Here is a 20417-nt window from a genome sequence, read left to right as displayed (position 1 = left end):
CCAACCAGTGCATCGCATGTTGTAGCTGTGCTGCCATATAATAGAGGCCCAGCCTAGGGACCTCTAGAACCCCTTGCTCCCACGTCCTCTAAAGTGTATCTAGTTTTACCCTTTTCCAATAGGAGATCTAATTAGTGGAAGTACTCCTGAGGTATACGGTGAAGCGAGTTTTGCATTACGTACTGACAACGTGGTAGGACCACCATTTTTATCAGTGCTACCTTACCCATCAAAGATAGCGGCAGATCTCGCCAGAACGCAATTGATTTTTGGATGCCGTGCACACACCTCCCCATATTTCTCTCCAAATAGACTGCCTGCGTGTGTGCCAGTCTGATCCCCAGGTAGAGCATTTCGTCCCTGACCCAGCTCATTCCCACCGGGGGTAGTTTACTATTCTCCCTCTCAACCAGGCATCCCATGGGGAAGAGCTTAGACTTCCCTGGATTGAGGCTCAATCCCGATATTTCCCCAAAGCCGTGCAGCCCCTCGAGAAGCACAGGTAGTGGCTCTTCAGGGCGTCGAAGATATACTAACATATCGCCGGCATACATGGGCACCACATGGATGGCATTGCCCAACTGGATCCACCAGTTCTCCATCCTGTGAATGCATATATGTTAATTACTTATACGCTATCAAATTACAATAAAGCAAATGTTATACAGTATACATGTGCAAATAACATTTAATGCATCATACATTAGTAAATGAGAAATGTGCACTCATTATATTAGAAAGTGTTTGTTTCAAGCTACACATGTTAAAAAACAGAGACCTCAAACTCACTTGTAAAACTCAAATGGTTTGCCAGCAATATCACATACAAATGAATAACTGAAGGAATCAAAATCCTACCTGCATCACAGCGATGGTCACAGGGATTGTGTTTCCGAAGGGCAGCCTTTGGAGAGGCCATTGGCATAGCAAGCACGTCATGGACCATGGTGCAAGCAACGGAAGTTGGCTAGTAAAAGACAGCCAGATTTTTGGCAATGAACCCTTCTGAGCCCTTGAGGCACTGCACCTGTAGTAATGTTTTCTATATTATTATATATAATTCTATTGTTCTGCCCCGGAGTCTCTAGGACTGAACCTGAAGCATTCTGACTACTGGGAGAGAAAACATTAAGAGGACCAGCCTAGTGGGGTGCCACTGTCCTTTCAGTGCTCTAAATATCAACCCTTACCTGGTCCCCCTTCTAACAGGTCACACACCATCTGAATTATGATGCCTTTAACTTCTGAAATTCAGACATATCAATAATTTACAAAATTAGGCACACAATGTGTTGTCACAAAATTTGTGCTGCTGTTTTAGCAGATGACATGCATACATTTCAATCGTACAATTTAAATATTTATCCTTATCTTACAGGGCACCTGGAAAGGGATGTCTCTGGAAGGACAATTGAAGCCAGGGAGGTCACATTTATATTTCCATCACGCACAATACAAAATAAATCTAAAATAGCTTTGAAATGGAATTTGACATCTGTGATGAAATGCACAGACTACCATAGAATAGACAAGAGATCTAAATAGCAGCCGGAGCTTGTCATTATGATCAAGCACAGCAGATGACAAGGACCCAAGAGACAGCACCCAACAAGATACATGAGACAAAATGGAGAGGGTAGCACAAGTATTCAGAAGGACACACATTACACCAGAAAAAAAGGATAATGGTAGTAATCAAGGTTCAATAACTCAAGCCTCCACACATCTCTCCCCTTTGAAACAATATAGAACAACAGAATGGAAAATGTACAATTAAACAAAGTCATATAGGGGCTGATTACGATATCATGCGGAAAGCCTCCGACCAACAGTCTGATTCACCTAGACCATGTCGGATCCCATCCACCCAACTCTGTCGGGATGCAATCCGCCCGACCGATTACAATGTTCGCGGTCAGAAGGGAAACTGTTCGGTCATTCCGAAATGGTTCTGACTGGCCCTTGGAGAATCCGTGTCTGTCGGAGCCGAATAGTACAGCCCTACCGACAACTTTTCCGACCAACCGATTACGATGTCGGATTTTGACAGCCTTTCCGACTCAGACTGTCTGACATGAAAAGTCTGTCAGAAACTGACTTTGGGGGCCCCTAGCAGGCCCCCATCATCCTGAGGCCTCCAGTTAGGGGCCGAAGGGGTATCCAAGGGAACCCCCTGTAAAACCATGCACTGTGTGGCAGGCAACATAGGGTGCCGGCAAAAAAGTGTAAGGTTTTCCACAGACACCCTTTTTCCCAATAGGAGCCGTTGTTGTCGTTTTGAACACAAGCTCCCATAGAAGTCAATGGGAGTCCGACCAAACAGTGTTCAGAAGCATCATAGTCATGCAGACCCGCCTATCGCAAGTCGGTCGGAACCGATTCTGAGAAGGAGTTGAGCGGAAAGTTTCCGCATGACATCGTAATCGGCCCCTAAGTGTTTTGGAGGTACAATTTTCCTGTAGCTGCAATATGTCCTGTTTCAGCTCTGAAAAACTCCTTTTTTTTGGTTAGGGTCACAATTGTCTATGTCATCTAAAACACCACTGTAAGTACTGAAATGTATTTTTCCTGGAAATAAAATCTATTAGACATTGAGATAAAGTCTTCTTCCAAAAGTACACCAGATTGTGATTCAAAGGCATCAGATTGATCAAAATGGTTATTTAAATTAGAAAGGTGGTCCATCTGTATATCTAATTCACCAGAGTTTGTTGTGCTAAATATTTACCCTAGAGCTTGGGGCCCCCCCCGCACCACGGGGGCTGCGGGGGCCTGTGTTACGCCCCTGGGTCAGGATGAGCAGAATCAGTGCACCATCAGCTCTGGGCACTGGCTCGGAAAGAGTGTGAGCTTGACTATCTTTTCAGGTGAAGCCAAGTGCTAGTCCTTCCACTCTCCAGCACCGGACAGTGTCCATCGCACCCCTGTGCTTGGTATCTGCAAGCTGCCTTTGATAGCTGCATGGCGAGTCTCCCCTGACAGAACTCAGTTTTTCTCTTCAACCTAGAATTCTGTCCAGAGGGTAGGGCCTTCTTAGCCAACTTCCACCCCCTCACTCCCACCACAGCCTATCTAACGACAATGCTCTTTGTTCCTGAAGAGCATGGTCTGCTGGGATATTGAATACTCAATTAAATGAGTAGGACAAACTCCATCCCACTGTTTTAGTTATCAGGATTCTGACAGCCAAAGATATCACACATAAGCACTGCACCAATGAAGTCCAGTAGTCAATTGTGGCTCCTGCTGCCATCCCGATGTAAGTGACTATTGAGCCAGGAGCGTGCATTAACACATGCATCTGTTTCACCTTGGTGTGGTGTCAACTGTAATTAGATACACAACAACTAACAATTAAAGTACATGTGGTAGTTCTTCATATATATGCTGAGTAATATAGCATTTTTCAGGCCTCTGACACAGCCATTCTTTCATCACTGAATTTTCATGCAGATATTATAGCTGTCTTGAGCACTTTTTTTGAGCAAGACTCAAAGACTCATTGTATTAGTTGGTCTGATAATAGCCTAGTGATAATTTCATTGATGAGCATTGTGTGGGTTTGCACATCTCACTGCATGCCACATAAAGCCACATTCCAAGTTTTCTACAGTTGAACCATCCACCTGGAGTAGTCTGGGATTTCTCTTGACTGCACCTGCCATGTCTGTCTTCTTGAAGAATCTGGCAGTGGCTGAGAGACTCCTAAGACTCAGGACACCCTACAACCTGTGTTAAGAGCCAAACAGGGAAGACTCCCTAAACCTAGGAACATGAGGCCAGGCAGTAAGTCCTTAAGTGCATTATAAGGATAGGTTTATTTTGGTAATGTACCATCTGAAAATAGCTAGCTATGAATGAGGTTCAAACTTTAGTAGTAAAGACAGTTTGAAAGACTTAAAGCAATTGGCATGTTGGACATTATTGTGAGGGCTGTTTTAGCTTATGTATTATAGTTTCCAGTCATAATACTGCTTGTCTATCTAGATGTGTTTTTCTTTTCTCTCCATCCCTCCCTTTTACCACAGGCCATTGAAAAGGCAAGTTTCAGCCCTGTTGGTAATCCATTACGGATCCCTTCTCCCTGGCTGGAGGAGAGCAACAATTCAGTGGCTGAGTCAATATCATGGCTTTTCCCAGCTAGGCTTTCCTGCCCAATGTAGTCTAGACCATGACTTTTCTCTTATTGGATACCGCTAACTACTTAACCTCCACATCAAGAGTTACCAGCCAAATGGAGGAATGGGTTAGGCCCGGGAATCTTCCCTATTTGGCTCTGCTAGGCACAAGTAGAGTTCTGGGCTAGGATCAGAAATCTCTCCACTTTACCTGTATCCTACTACAAGGAGAAAGCTTATAACTTTCACCTACTTGCAGTCACAATCTATCAGTAGCACTCTCATATCCATCACACCTCATTTTCAATAGCAATCTTACATAAATGATAGTGCAAGAACACCCCTCAGAAGCAGACTGGCAGCCACACTTTTTTGACATAATTCTCATACCTCTCACAGACTACCAGTCACACACTTGATGAAACGCTCTTACAACCATCACGTAATACCAGTCTAGGTCTAGCTTATAACTCAAAGTGACTCTTCTTTTCTAGGTGAATATGAGTGTGTGCTATTGGCGATGGTTGAGTGTGTGAATAAAGAAATGACTCTATAGATTGAAAAGTGACTGAGTGTATGGATGATGAGTGATTGGATTCATGAATGGATGGCTAAGTGACTACATGGGTGAAACATCCAGGCACTTTTACTTATAAGCTAGACCTGGTGACTGATACTACTGTGTTACTAATTATTAATTTAGTGACAGCATTCTTAAAATAGCATGGCCCATGGGCTTGTTAATTCTTCCTGCATATGAAAAACATTGAGGTACATTATATATTGTTTGACCTGGCCCTATCCGCAGGGTCACCCCAAAATTTTGCCTTCACCCCTCCTGTTTTTCTGAATTCTTTTTTTGTTGGCTTTAGAACTCTGTGCATTTTACCAGTGCTAAAGTGCTTGTACTCTCTTCCTCAAACTTGGCAAAACTGGCCTCCCCCTGGTCAGCACATTTAATTTAATTATAAGTCCCTATGATATGGTACTACATGCACCCATGGCCTGCAAATTAAATGCTGCTAGTGGACCTGCAGCACTCATTGTGCCACTCTTTAAGTACCCCCTTTACCCTTGTCTCAGGCCTCCCACTGCAGCCTGTAGTGCATTTTTAAACTGCCATCTCAACCTGGAAGAACTTTCTTTTTATAAGTGTCCCCCAAGGTAGGCCCTAACAGCTCCTAAGGCAGGGTGCATGGTATTTAAAAAGTAGGACATGTGTGTTACTTTAAGTTTTAGATGTCCTGGTAGTGAAAAACTCCTACATATGTTTTTCACTATTGCAAGGCCTATCTCTCCCACAGGGTAACATTGGGCTACTTAATTACACCTCATAAGGTGCTATTATGACAACTAGGTTGGGGAAGGTGATAGGCTCTATAATTCATGAAGACCAAAAGGGCTTCATAAAGGGTAGACACTTAGCTGACCTCACGCAAGATCTGGTAGGGGCAATTGACATCGCCACCACTTTTTCTCTGCCACTGGCTGCCATTACGCTGGAGGCGACTAAGGCCTTTGACAGGGTAAATTGGTCCTATTTGGTTGCAGTCATGACGAAACTCAATCAGCCCAAAAATTTCTGCCGTATGATTTTACTCATATATAAGATTCCGTCGGCAAGGCTCTATGTAAATAACTCCCTAACAGAGCCTTTTGAAATTTCGAGAGGCACAAGGCAGGGCTGCCCGCTTTCCCCCCTCCTTTTTAACCTCTATATTGAACCTTTTGCACAGATTCTTAGAGAGGAGGCTACTATACCATCTTTTAGCTTTGGAGGGTGGGAAAAGCGGGTTGCCCTATATGCCGATGACATCCTTATTATAACATCAAATTTGGACCTGGCTCTTCCCTCAGTGATCAGGAAGGCTGAGGAGTTTGGCAAATTCTCAGGATATAATATAAACTCAGAGAAAACAGAAATTATGGCCTGGAATTCCCCTAACACTCAGGTGGAGGTAGTGTCCACTATGCGGTATCTCGGTATTAACATAACCCAAGATATAAGTAAAATCACCACACATAATTTTGAGCGAGTACACAAGGAATGTCAGAAACAACTAAAGGCATGGAACCATCTCCCGCCATCTATCTTTGGGAGGACAAACCTCTTAAAAATGTCTATCCTACCTAAATACACTTTTTTGTTTAATTCTATCCCTATGGCCTTTGATGTTAAACAAATATCCAAATGTCAACAAGGAATTAATTCTTTTATTTGGAAGAATGGAGCCACGAGATTGGCTTGGAAAAAGTTGAGGAGAAGGAGAGATAAAGCAGGTTTAACATCACCGGACATCCAATATTATGCTTGGGCATTCCAACTATACTATTCGAGAATGCTCTTAAAAACACCAATGGATAGCCCTAGAGGGAGGTTGTTTCGAGCTATGTTGGAGGGGTCTGACCTTCCATTGGACGGCTTTCTTTTTAAGTTTGGAGACCAGAAATTTAAAAAAAAAAAAATAATTAAAAACCCTCCAATCATTGGCTAGGAGTTGGTTCACAATCAGAAAACGAACAGGGTTGTGCTATTTTTCCAACTTAGCACCCATGTGGGATTTGCCAGGCACTCCTTTGTGTCTTAAAGACAGTCTGGCAGGTCCAATAAAGGAAGCCGGAATTGTGAATTGGGGAGAGCTGATTGCAGGTGGTTCAATGATACTTTAGGAGGCTTTGCGGGAGAAAGTCGGGCCAGGACTATCTTGCTTTAAATATATGCAGTTGACTAGTTGGGCTCAGGCCTTGACAAGAAAGGGAGTCCCCCTGGGAAACTATAGCAAGTTAGAAAATCTACTGGTGACAAGGCCAGGGGGTGGGAAAGGAGGTTGCATGTTGGTACTGGGCGATCCTGGAGGAGATAGACGATGATACCAACCTCCCTGAGGTGTTATGGGGTAGCAATATTGGCGAACAGTGCCAGCAGCTGTGGCTGAACTCCTTTAGTCTTCTATATAAAATTGTGAAGCCAGCCTGGCTGAGGCGGAACCACCTATATACTCTACATCGAGCATATCTGTCCCCCCAAAAGCTAGCCAAATTCCAGCATGGGAAAAAATGCAATAAATGTGACCTGGTAGAAGCCTCAGATGTGCATATGTTTAAGGAGTGCCCAGTCATTAGCCATTTTTGGGAAGAGGTTATGGAAGCATTATCCTCTATTCTTAACACCACACTTAGCAGTACTCTCCCTTTGATCATCGTTGGGATTGATGAAAACATCTTAGGGCATGCCAGATCCTTTTTGTTTTTTGCGATTCTAATGGCAAGGAGACAGATCTGTAGATTTTGGGTGGATACAGCCCCTCCAACATATATGGGATGGTTATCGGCCCTATATGAAGTCTCTAAAGTAGATCTGGCCAGACCCTGTAGCAATAAAAAGAAAATTGCCTTTTGGGATTATCTGAAACAGTGGAGGTAGGTTCCCGGGGTTTTTTTTTTTTGCCCGGGTCCTATGATTATGCCAACTTCCTTGCTCCATGGATCTATAACAAGAGTCTTTTTCGTTTTCGATTTCCTGGTCCAAACAGGCTGAAATATGCCTAGATGGAGTCTTTGAAGGTCGCCCTCTTTGTGTGTGGTTCTTTCCTTCTTCCGCCAATTTGTTAATCCTTCTTTTGTGCAAATGTCCAAAAACTTTAATGGTTTTTGGTGGGCAGGACAAGATAGCACAAAGTGGTGGTTGGTGGGTTCCTTTTTTCATGCACAGGGGTTCGGCAAATGAGGACAAAAAAATAAAATAAAAATTACACCTCATAAGGGATAACTTAAGTATGGGAGTAGATAGGAAAATTATGTTTACACTCAAATCAATCATAATTTAAAACTTGAAGTAATTATTTATTGGTAAAGTTGAATTGTAAGTCAGAATTTTGAAAATGCCACTTTTAGAAAGTTGGCATTTCTTGTCCCAGCCATTTGTTCCTTCTGACTGTGTCCTCACATGACTGAGAATGGCTCTGCTGCTGAGGTTTTTGTATTCCTCAGACAGTGACTCCCAAGGGGATTATCTATTGACAGAGTGGGCTTTCCTGCCAGGATGATTCGGGGTGGAGCTCTAACCAGCCCCACTAATATTTCAAAGGCCTTCGCCTTCTCCACACACAGAGGATGCTGACACTAGTCTTTTGCCACACCAGACTTCTTGGAGCCTCGACAGCGGAGGGAAGAACTTCCAGAACCAGATATGGGTGTAGTACAGGGAATTCCACCACTTCAAAGGCTGGCACCAGGTGTAAGTATTTGACCTCCAGAGCCACTCATCCCATCATGTCTGGACCTTTTGAAGACGCAGAAAAAAGGCTGCTCTGCTGCTGGAAGGACTGCTCTTCTGCCTGAGTGAGGAAAACTGGAACTGCTCCTTGAACCCAGTACCACCAGAGTGACTCCAAGGGCTAGCTAGCTGGTCTCCTGTGAGAGCTATAGGAACACAGCAAGGTCCAGAGACCTATCATGCCTCTGCCCAGCTGACCAGACTCAACTTGACCTGCTTGCTGGCCTCTGCTGAAGTGAGTCCTGATCTCCATGAGGTGCCCCTAGGTACTGGACCCTTTGTTGGCATCAGAGTGTACTCCTCCTTGCATGATAAGCAACCTCATTGATGCCGATACTAATCGACGCACACCAATGCTGGACCACGCATCACAGCTCTTGATTGCCGGCTTCATCTGAACCAACATAGCGAGACACAGCTCGACACCAAGTCTCGCACCTCATCAGGACGACAGACCTTGCATCACAGCTCCTGAGACGCAGCTTCATTAGAGATGGCTCTTCACTAGACCTTGCATCACAGGTCCTCCTCAGTGTAGCTTCCTCAAAACCAACATAACTCGATGCCAGACATCGCCTCGCAGCTCCTGATTGGAATCAACGCATCTTGACCTAACATCGAAGACACAAGTTACAACGCTCAGCAAGATTAACCTGGTCCATGTAGCCGGCTTACTCTCCATTGCATTTGGCCTGAACTTGTGATTTTGTCCAGTTTCGGTGCAACCAGATAATCTCAGATGGAATTGTGCTTTTTGGTGCTATATTTACTTAGAACTTTGAAATTGTGTACCTCCAGTTCTACTGTTTGAATTTGGTTCATTTTTGGTGTAATTTTATTTATTACAGTTTACTCTATTTTATAAATTTGGTTTGGGATTTTTCTTGTGCATTTACTTTATTACTATTTGTGTGCTGCATAAATACTTAACACATTGACTCTAATCTAGTAAAGCCTAACTGTTTTGTGCCAAGCTACCAGCGGGTTAGGAACAGGTTAATTTAGTGACCATTTTGCCTCCACTCTATCAATTATCCCAGTTTCTTACTGTTATGTTATTATAGCACTCAACTCACCCAGCAGTTTATCCTGGTTCTTAAGCAGGAGCTATATGGTCTGAGCCAGGGTCTGTGCTAGGTGAAGAGCCAGATCTTCAGTTTCTTGTGAAATTCAAGAACTAAGGAGCAGGCTCTCATCTGCAATGGCAGGTTGTTCCAAGCTCTACGAGAGAAGTGAGAGAAGGTACAACCAACAGATCGGGTTATGCTTATGCGGGGTGTGTGTGTTAGAGTGGGAGTCCAGCTGAGTGGAGATGTCTAGTAGGTTTGTGGACGTTTATGTGGTTTTTGATTTACAGGACCAATGTTATCTAGGGCTTTGTATGTGTTCATGAGGTGTTTGAAGAGTTCCTTTTTGTGCTTTTGCATAATTAAAGAGTGCTCGTTTGTGTTTGTGCATATTACTCTAAGATAGTGTTATTATGAGAACTGTAAATAAGGATGGTTTTTTGATGTACATGCAAAACGTATTACATCACTGTGAATGAAGGACAAAAACTCATTCTGAAGGGTTAGAGTACACTTTTTATAAGGATCGCAAATTGAGTGCTATTTCCAATTGAAGCGGGGGTTCTGGAGGATTCTGTAAAATAGTGCATTCTAAGCTCAGCCATTTGAGAGGATCTTGGAGTTTATGTGCCTTCTTCACTTCTTTGCTGTGGACAGAATCTAATTTAAGATAACTGTCTCACATACAAATTATTAGTCAAATATACCACCAGAAACCCCCAAAACAAAACTAACTCCCTACCACCCTTCTCTCTGTTCTGCAGGAAGGAATGTAATGGCCACTTCCAAATTCAGATGTAAGATTAGTGTTGACAAACCTCTTGTAGTAATTACACCCAGCTTCTGGACAGCTGCCCCATGGATATCCCCACATTCCCCACCATCTTGCTCTTAGGAGCAACATTGAAAACATGCATCTTCTATTACTGGCCCATGTGTTGTGTAAAGGGTCTCCAGAACAAAACATTAATATTTAGTGCTCCTACCCATGAAATGTCTGATTTGGCCATCATCTGCATTCAGGAGGGATGAAGGAAACACTGACATTCAAAGGCATAGTGTGCACCCATATCTCACCTAAGAAATGTATGATTGTGAAAGTGCGATGTTCACTATGTCAAGTCCAGATAACCATTGTCCACACTCAGACTGTAGGTGCCATTGTGCTGTACTTCTTTGAGAGGCTCCCTCGAAGCAGTTGAGTTCTGCAGTGTGTGCAATATGAAGCAAACACAATCATATAAACCAGAACATTATTTTAATGTGGGGTGTGGAAAGAGGTTTAGTGGTAGTTAAGTAACATAGTAATGGAACCCAAAATGTTTGCACATATTGTGTCAAACATTTCAGAGTGCCTTACTGTACCAAATGGCTTTTAATCGGCTATTTGTGTCCCATTCCTCAGTGGTTGCACCCACAGAGGTGGCCTAAGGCTTGGGTTAGGTGTGAAACAGTTCCATAGTAACAATGCATGCTCTTGAATGTCACTTCGAGATCCATGGAAAGCAAAGATTGCTTCAAACCATTTGAATTTGTCTGACCTGTTATTCATAGTTTGAGATCTTGCTCCAATAGGTGACTTGTAGCCAGCGATGCCAGTCTTGACCATCTAAAATAACACTCTCCCTGGTGAGGGAATAGCTTTCATATTTTCTTTATGCATGTTCATATCATATTTGTGGCGTTAGTAAGCCTGCCTGATGCTTCCCTCAAACAAATGATACCTGAAATACTCTCTTTTCTCTCTTCTAGGGAACTATACTCTGAGAATTGACTGCACACCATCATTGTACAGTCTAGTCTATAACATAACAAAAGAGGTACGTATTTTACACATGCATGCTTTATTTTTATGAGAAATCATTTACTGGCTATAATGGCATAATGCCTGATCATACAACGTATGTGGATGTTGCAATTTATCACATGAGCTATTAAGCAGTTATGGAAATATCATCTTTCAACTCATATAGGGCAGAGCCGAATTGTAGTTTAGACTCCATAAAGTTTTCATGCAGAAGACTATACTTTGAGGACGTAATGATACCTAAATAACTCCTCCTTTACTATTTATACACTGGTTTGCGGCACTGATTATTACTTATTGCTAAAAAAAGCTCTAGGATCAGGACTGGTGCTTTTTTTAAATGAATGTAGCAAGCTGCATTTGAGTGCTGTTAAAAGCCGCAAAAGGCCTAACTTGCTGCTAGGGGGTATGTGGAGTATCCAAATGTCAAAATGTGAATTTGCTTCTAGCTTTTGTAACCCAGGTCTGTAGGGCTCCAACCGGCTACATCATCACACTTTATTCGTTTTTACAACCAACCACAAAGATATTCTGCACTTTAGTTTTACGAGTGCAAACTCAATATTGGTATTCACAATCCCTGAACATGCACTCATAAACGGATTTCTTCAGGCATAACTTTATACCATTGTGGTGTAATTTTGGGGGGAAAAAATTTGCTCCCAGGGACAACTTGTGGGATCTCTGGGGCAGGGTCGACTTTCTCAGTATTTAACCGTAGTAGGGGCAGGAGTAAATCCCTATCCATGATGGAAATAGGACAGCAGTCCCCTCAAGCCTCATAGGGAAACGATTTTTCCATGTGGCTACATATTTTCTTTGGGGAAGAACAAAAACATTTAAAAGTGCAAATGTACCTTTGTGTCCTATTTACATGCGTAAACATACACCAGGTACATTTACATGTATGCAACCAGAGTCGCAAATAGAACCAAATTTCGGAGGGGGTGGGGGGGGGGCTAAGAAAATATTTCGGGGGGGGCTGAATCTTTAAGCAATAGGCAGAGTGGAGCTGATTTCGGGGGGGGGGGGGTGAATCTTTAAGTAATAGGCAGAGTGGAGCTGATTTCGGGGGGGGCTGAATCTTTAAGTAATGGGCAGAGTGGAGCTGCAGGGGCTCTTAGAAGGGGTGAAACAACAACGAGGCCTCATTAACATGCAAATGGTCTTTTAAAGACCTGTGAAGTGCTCGGGTGCGGCTGTGTGTGTGTCCGGGAAGCGGTCTCAATGGGTGTTGCGCGCCTGTATGCAGCTGTCTACGTATAATGATCATGATGACACTTATATAGCACACCCTGTAGTGCATTCGTCTTTAGGTGCTGTTGCCTTAATGGCCACAGCCTCCATGGCAGACATAAGACAAGAGATGTTTTAAAGAGCTACTCTAAAATTAGAAATGATTCATACCATTGATATTCAGGTAGAGATAGCCATCTAAATTTAATGAAGCAGGCTGTCACACATAACTTAATCCTCTTTCATAGTTCAGTGAAGATCTCATCTGGCTGCATATATAGTGCCCTGTTCTTCATAATTTAGGTTTAAGGCTAATTCCTGCAGTCTGAGGGATGTGAAGCTTGCGCAAGAGATATTTAGGAATGTCCAGAAAGAGTGATTTGGCAAAATGCAGTCTGAAGTTAACTAGCCTACCTACAAGTAATGGTAGAAGCGATAGAAGAATGCAGGTTTGTCATTCTATGAATATGGAAGAGATGTCATAGAAGCAATAGAAAAAAGCGAGTGTGTTGTTTTACGAATATGAGAGAGATGTGAAAAGATGTTTTTTTAAATTAACCTTACCTATGTTTCGTTGAAAATAAATCCTCCGTGACCAACCCAAAATCTTTCCGTTCGAGATTTTCATTATTTTTGGTGGTTGAGGTACACGTCAACCTCCTGGATCTAAAACCTGCTGATTTGTCAGCCGGCCACAAGTGATGAACATAATAATCTCTGCTTGGTTGTGACCTGGATGGCCAGTTATCATCCATCTATGCCTTAAAGTCAATTGGGCAGATGGCCAGTGTGTGCCCAAAGGTCAGCAAACTGGTTTTTGTCCTAGTCACTATACCCAGTTAGTCCTCTTGGCTGTCCTTGTCAAACTGAGAGATTTGGTTGATGGCAACAATATCGCCACTTTGAGACTCTTGGACTTACCAGCAGTGTTCAACACCGTCAACCATCCCATCCTTTTCACCCATCGCAGATCAATTGAGTGACGGGCTTGCCATTGGAATAGATGTGGTCTTTTCGAGTGGCTGCTCCCAGACTGTTACGCTGCCACCACTCTCCTTTAATTTGTGCTGCCTTCAGTTGGGCGTGCAGCATATATGGGGTGTCCCATATTTGTTTGATGTACAGGTTGAGCCTCTGGTCAGACTGAGCCACTGAGAAGTATTTGGTTTCTGTATGTATGCCAACAGAGCGCAGTTTGTCAACCAGTTGGGTGAGTCTGCTACTCAGACTCAATTGCAATAGTGTTTACGAATTCTCAGTGAGTGAATGTCTGTCTTGTCAGTGCAGAAAACGTAATGAGGGAAAGAAGGATAGCCTTGAAATTGCATTCATGATCCCCTCAAGAATTATTGGCCCCTGAAATGGCCACAGGTCTCACTGCTTCTAAATCTATCTGCAACTTGGGTTTAATATTTTACATTAATGTCACTATGGCACCTCTTGATTATTGTGGCACAGTTCTTGTGGTAGAAGCTACAGTAGGCACTGGGTGGATTAGTCCAGCTCATTGAGTTTTGGTCTTCCTAAATACCGACTTGCGAGACTTCAAGCCATTAAAATGTTGACAGCCTTCCTTTATCACCAATTTTCTTTTTATTATTCGGGCAACCTCTATTTGAAATTGCTTTGTTAACTGTTCATCCATGCACTATGTATAAGCCTGTGTGCATCGTGCACAGACGCCTCTTTGACTCCTTTCCTCCGTTCATAAAGAGTAGAATCTCCCAGTACTGTCAGAGTTGGATAGTCCTCTAGCCATTGGCAACCATTTTTATTGTACCTGCCTTCAGGAGATCACATATTGGAGAAAGGCATTTTTGACTAACCTCCCCTCCATGTTCTGGGATACTTTTCCTCTTTTTATTTAGACTGTGTCTGATCTTTCTACTGCAAGGCACATCTTTGTGTAATTAATATACGGAAACCGAACATAAGTCAAAGTTATGGTAGGAAGCTTGGTCAAATGTGCCCAAAAAAATATGGTTTAGCTATGGTTGTTCACTTATGACCATTTATGGGAAGCATAAAAACTAAATGAGGCAGGGAGTATAGGAAGCAGTAGAATAGTGCTACCCAATACTTTTTGTAGGGGGTGACAGGGTTGGCTTCTGTCTTCACCAAGCAATTTCAAAGTGTGAATTGGTGAATGAATAATGAGACAATGTTTTGAAAAATGGTTAAATGAATATGTGCATGGATGGGTAAGTTAGTGATGGATGAGTGGATGGGCGGGTGAAGGAGTGAGCAAAATGTCCATACTAGCATATCAAAAGAGTTTAAATTGTCATATATTTTTTCAGTGGTGACAAGTTGCTACAAGGAGATGTCTTGCCAATGGTTGTGTCTTTGTTGCGCAGTGCAATGCACCAGTAGTGGCTCGTGGAGGGAGTGCTGCGGGGCGGTGGGGCAGGGTAGGGGGTAGTCAACTCCGGCATACGGCCGATCGAAGTTAGGTAAAGAAATAAATAAACAAAACTAATTAAATTGCGCTCGCTGCAACACCAAATGGTTAGTTGAAACAACAATTGTCTTTTAAGGTTTTATTTCATGCCTGCTATCATACATTAAACACTAGCTGGACTTTAGGCTTCTCGAGTTATTGTGCTTTATTGTTAATACCATGTCCAAATGGTAAAGTAAAAAAAAAAAACATATAGGAACACTTAGAAATCAACTGAGTGGACAATGAGCACTTTACAGCTAGCAGGCCTTGAATCTTTTTTTAAAATTGAGATGAAGGCAGGTAGGAAGCACAGGAGTGGGAGTCACAGTGGAGATGGGGCAGCTAGAATTGATTGATTTGAGGCCAGCTAGAATTGATTGTAGGTGGTGGGCCCATCATAAAAATGTAAAAAGAAAATCAATAGATGCAATATTGTGTGAGCCGCTTTTCAAGTAGCTCATATCCTCATCATGACTTTAGGTTGATACCAAAGTAAAAGGACAACCTCTTCAGGTAATGGTCAAAGCCAGCTGAACCAAGGTAGCCAATGGGTGAAAGAGGCTGTCAAACAGCCTGTTTCTACCTGTATGTGTCTGTGTGTTTAGAGTGATGTGCGGTGACAAAAGGTCTTGCCAGACAGGTAAAGCTGTCTCTAAGTGAGACCTAAAAAGGTATGTAAACAAACAAGATAGAGCCTCCAGCCGCCCCCTATAATTAATGTCGGACAGATGTATCCTGATTTTATTGAAAAGCCAAAAGGTTTCTCCACTTGAAAGACTGTTTTTCTCTCTCTCTCTCTCTCTCTCTCTCTCTCTCTCTCTCTCTCTCTCTCTCTCTCTCTCTCTCTTTCTCTCTTTCTCTCTCTCATTCTCTCTCTCTCATTCTCTCTCTCTCTCTCGTTCTCTCTCTCTTCCTCTCTCTTTCACCTCCTTCAGCCATGGCACAAGCTACTAGTACTGCATCCAGCATGTGAACACACAGCCATTACTAAGGTTAGGATACACACACAAAAACACTGAGCGTATGTATATCATATAAACCATCATTTACCATGCATAAGTACAAGAAAGAATAATAAAGAATGATAATAATATACAATAACCGCTGAAGTAATAAAAAGATAATCTAGAAAATGATATGAATACAGTCAAAGGTTCACAAGAATCGCAAATAACAATACATGTCAAAAGTACACAGTTGAGAAGATATTTTGGGGAATGATAATTTAAGCAGGGTTATATACAAACAATAGGAAGTCAAGGAGGCTTGGTAACTTCTTGCAATGAGGGAGCAAGTGAAGAAGTGTTCTTCACGGCATGATTTAGAAATTGTGTGAGGGGGCACCAAAGGTGTAATCGTTTTGTAGCAAGAGAGATAGGATGAACGAGGGCTGTATCTAAGCGATGATTGTGACACACAGCGTACCACCAAGCTAAATAAGACAATTTAGAGGCATCTTTCCAATTCATTGATATTTGTTGAAAAGCAACAGCTAGTAACAAATCAATGAGTATTAGCTGGGATTGTCCTTTTTTCCAGTCCGGCTCTAAGCTGCCTAAGAAAATGTTTGTAAGCGAGAGGGGAGCTGTGGCGTGAAAAATAGTATTAATTTGGCACCAAACCTGTTCCCAAAATGTAAAAACATATGTACAATGTATGTGAATAGTATGTGTTTGAGATCAGCGTTATCCTGGGAGCATGTCCAACAGGTATGGGAGTTGTGCTATGTATCTTATTTAGGTAGGCGGGGGTAAGAAACAATCGGTTATAAATAAAGAAAAGTGTTTGTGTTGTGCTGGCCGCTCTGGAGGATTTTCTGAGTTTCCCATGAGAGTTCCACTTTGGTTTTTTCCTGATTTTCAGGAGGGGCCATTAAACGGGAATAGATAGTGAAAGCTTTGGGGTTTATGAACAAGAGATTGTGCCATGGTAAGAGGGGTTGGGAAGGTGAAGTTTTGAGTTTAGCGTATGCATTGATTATTCTGTTCTGCAAGGTCAAAAACTTAGGTTTAAAGGAAAGAGGCAGATGATAAAGAGTTTGTAATAGTGTAGATTGAATGGGTGAGCCTTGATCAAAAAATTGATGAACCCAGAGCAGACCTTTGTTTCTCCAAACCTTCCAGTATATAGGTTTCCTGTTAAGAAGGATTTGTTTATTATGCCAAATTGTGGAGTTAAGAAAAGTTTCTGAGTCATGTTTAGCTAAATGGGGTGCAATGGATAGTAATTTACATGATTGCTTAATTATGGGAGTAGAGAGTTTTTGTGGTTTGCGGGTAAAGGAGAAATATTCTTGAAATGAGAAGGGAGTTAAGAATGAGAGCTCAAGATCCACCCAGAGAGGCTTATTCTCAGACTAGTTAGTAATCCAATTTGATAGTTGTCTTAACTGGAAGGCTTTGTGATAATTGGGGAAGTTGACACTGCCTTCAGATTTTGGTCTCGTTAATTTCTGTAACGCCATTTTTGATTTTTTTTTTAGCATTTCATAAAAAGGAAATTAAAATGGAAAAAAAATGAAAACATTTGGATGGAATGGATAGTGGTACATTACAAAAGGCATACAAAACTATAGGGGTCAGCATAGGGGTCAGCATCATTTTAATTGTGTCTAGGCGACCCCACCAAGAGAGATGAAGGGGATGCCATCTTGCAGTTAGTGTTTTAAGTTTGGCAGAACATTTGTCTATATTTAGAGAGACGGATGTCTTTATAGAGGGAGAGAACCAAATGCCAAGATATTTTATATGTTTAGAGTTCCAAGTGAAGTTAGAGATCTTAAAATCATCTTTGAAGGTGTATTTAGTTAAGGGTCGTATCTCACACTTTCCTCTGTTCAACTTATAGCTAGACACCAATCCGTAGGCTTCCACCTCTCCTAAGAAAGCTCTGAGTGAAGATTGTGGTTGGGAAAGAAAAACTAAATTGTCGTCAGCGTATGCTGCTAATTTTATTTGCTGAGGGTCCGAGATAAAACCGGTGATTAAGTGATTTTGGCGAATTCTTGACAAGAAGGGTTATAAGGCCAAATTAAAGAGAAAAGGTGATAATGGGCAGCCTTGACGAACACCTCGTTTAAGGTTGAAGTAAGGGGAAGTGAGACCGTTAGTGGATATTGCAGCTGTGGGTTCAGAGTAAAGTAGGGCAATTAAAGAAATGATTCTTGATCCAAACCTGAACCATTTGAGAGCGTGGAACATGAATGGTCAGTATACTCTGTCAAAGGCTTTTTCCGCATCTAATTCGATTGTTGCTAAAGAATCTGGATAGTGTGATGATTTGGATAAAATGTCAAAGAATAAGCGTGTGTTGTCAGTGATGTTGCGACCCTTGATAAAACCTGATTGTTCCTTGCCAAGCAGCAGGGGAAGATGTGGTTCTAATCTTAGGGCTAAAGCTTTCGAGAAGATTTTATAATCTATGTTGACTAAGGATATAGGTCTATAATTCTTACAGAAGCGTAGGTCTTTATCAGCCTTCGGTATAAGACAGATCAAGGCTTCGGAAAAAGAGCCAGTGGACTTACGAGAGGTGATGAAGGAGGAAATTAGTGTGTAAGTGTGGGAGTAGTATATGAGCGAAGTGTAAATAAAATACCACTGTGAAGCTGTCAGGGCCAGGGGCCTTGTCTTTGTTAAGGGTTTTTAAAGCATTCAACAATTCTGTTTGCGTAAAGGTCAGTTTCCAAAGGTGCTAAATCCAATTGGGGATTAATGTGCTTTTGAATTGTAGAAAAATATTGGGAAAGGTCTGTATCTGAGGGTGTGTTTTCTGGTGTGTAGAGGGATTTATAGAAGTGTAAGAATTCTTGGAGTATTTCAGGGTCTTTAAGTTTCGGTGATTGGTTGTCATCTATAATGGAATCAATATGGAGCTTATGTTGTTTAATCTTTAGGTAGTTGGCTAGAAGTTTGCCTGATTTGTTTTGGCCGCCATAGTACTTTGCTGAGGATTTTAGTAAGTATAAGGAGTCCTGATCAGTAGTAGATTCATTAAAGGCGATCTTTGCATTGATGAGATCTTTACGGGACTCCTTCGATTTGGAGGTCTGAAGGAATGTTCAAGTTTTTTAATCTTAACAAGAAGTGTGGTATGTAGTATGCGAGAAGCTTTACGTTTATTTTACATAAATCTAATGATGAAATCTCGGGCAGTGGCCTTAAAGGCATCCCATACTGTATGAAAGGAGACATTATTCGTTAAATTAATGGAAAAAACTCTTGAGAGAAAGAGACAAAAGACAAATTAAAATTAGGGTTGAGGAGTAAGGAATTCTTAAAGCGCCATTTTTTTGGTGATGTGGATTGGTTCAGAAGCTCCTGTTGAATCGAGACAAGTGCATGCTCCGAAATGAAAATAGGGCCTATGTCAGCAGAACGTAAGGATTGGGAGATGTTTCCTGAAATAAAAATGTGGTCAATTCGAGATTGTGTTTGGTGTGGAGGGGAGAAAAAGGAGTATTCTCTTGTGAATGGGTTACAAAGGCGCCATGAGTCCAATACATTTCTCTGTTTAATAGTTTGTATTAAAGCTTTATGCGACGTGTTTGGGTTATAGGGGGATTTGGAATTTCTATCAATAAACGGATCCATCACTTGATTGCAATCGCCTGTGAGAATTAAGTTTTCTGATGGGTACTTGAGCAATAACTGAGAAATATATGACCAGAACATAGTGTCACCATTAGTAGGGGCGTAAATATTAAGCAAGGACAAAGAGGACTTTCCTAACAAGAGGTTAGTGAAAACCCATCTACCCTCTATCGGATTTCTGAGAGACAAGCTTGGCATTCAATGCTTTGTGACAGAGAGTTATAACCCCATTCCTTTTACCATCTCCTGGTGAGAAAAAGACTTCACCAACCCAATTTCTTTTGAGTTTTAGTGATTTGCTTTCAGTGAGATGTGATTCTTGTAGTAACGCAATGTTAGCATCCAGTTTGGGTAGGTGGGATAAGACTGTCGTTTAATGGGGGAATTCAAGCCTCTGACATTCCATGTGACAATATTCAAAAACATGTGTGAAATAGAAGTAATAGAAACATAAGTGAACCAATAAAACTTTGTACACTGTGAACAATAGTACTTGTGAAAAATTGGAAAAAACCTTATATTAGGTACGAAGATATTGAAGGTGAAAAGCAATTGAAAGAAGTGTAAAGGGTAGGACATATAAACAAAGAGGGATAGAAGGAAACATACATGAAGGAGTAATACATAAGAAAGAGAAAAATGAAAGAATAGTACACAAGGAAAGGGAGTGAGAAAGAATAAAGACAGAGAAAGAATGGAAAAGAAAGAAGTTGCTGTTAAAAAAAGTAATGAAAAGAGAGAGAAGGAAAAAACTGTACCTATTTTGAGTCCAAAACATAAAGAGGGTGAGCGGGGGAAGGAGGCCACATGGAACGATGAGACGTCCGGACTCCACGAGGTGAGACGGGGAAGACTTCAGGAAGAGCGATCACAGACAA

General features: G+C 41.8%; 1 protein-coding gene across 2 annotated transcripts in view; it reads left to right on the top strand.

The window, feature by feature from the left end:
* The window catches only part of LOC146805833 (glutamate carboxypeptidase 2-like), a 428404-nt gene that overhangs the window by 273178 nt on the left and 134809 nt on the right, over positions 1-20417 (top strand). For both annotated transcript variants that reach the window (XM_085623137.1, XM_085623138.1), the window contains exon 13: positions 11214-11281. In XM_085623137.1, the coding sequence (XP_085479263.1) occupies positions 11214-11281 (68 nt within the window). The remainder of the gene's footprint in view (positions 1-11213; positions 11282-20417) is intronic.

The sequence above is a fragment of the Triturus cristatus genome, chromosome 8, assembly GCF_964204655.1.
Source record: "Triturus cristatus chromosome 8, aTriCri1.1, whole genome shotgun sequence".
NCBI classification, from domain to species: Eukaryota; Metazoa; Chordata; class Amphibia; order Caudata; family Salamandridae; genus Triturus; species Triturus cristatus.
The sequence above is the reverse complement of the archived record's forward strand: the minus strand, read 5'-3'. Positions and strand labels throughout refer to the sequence as shown.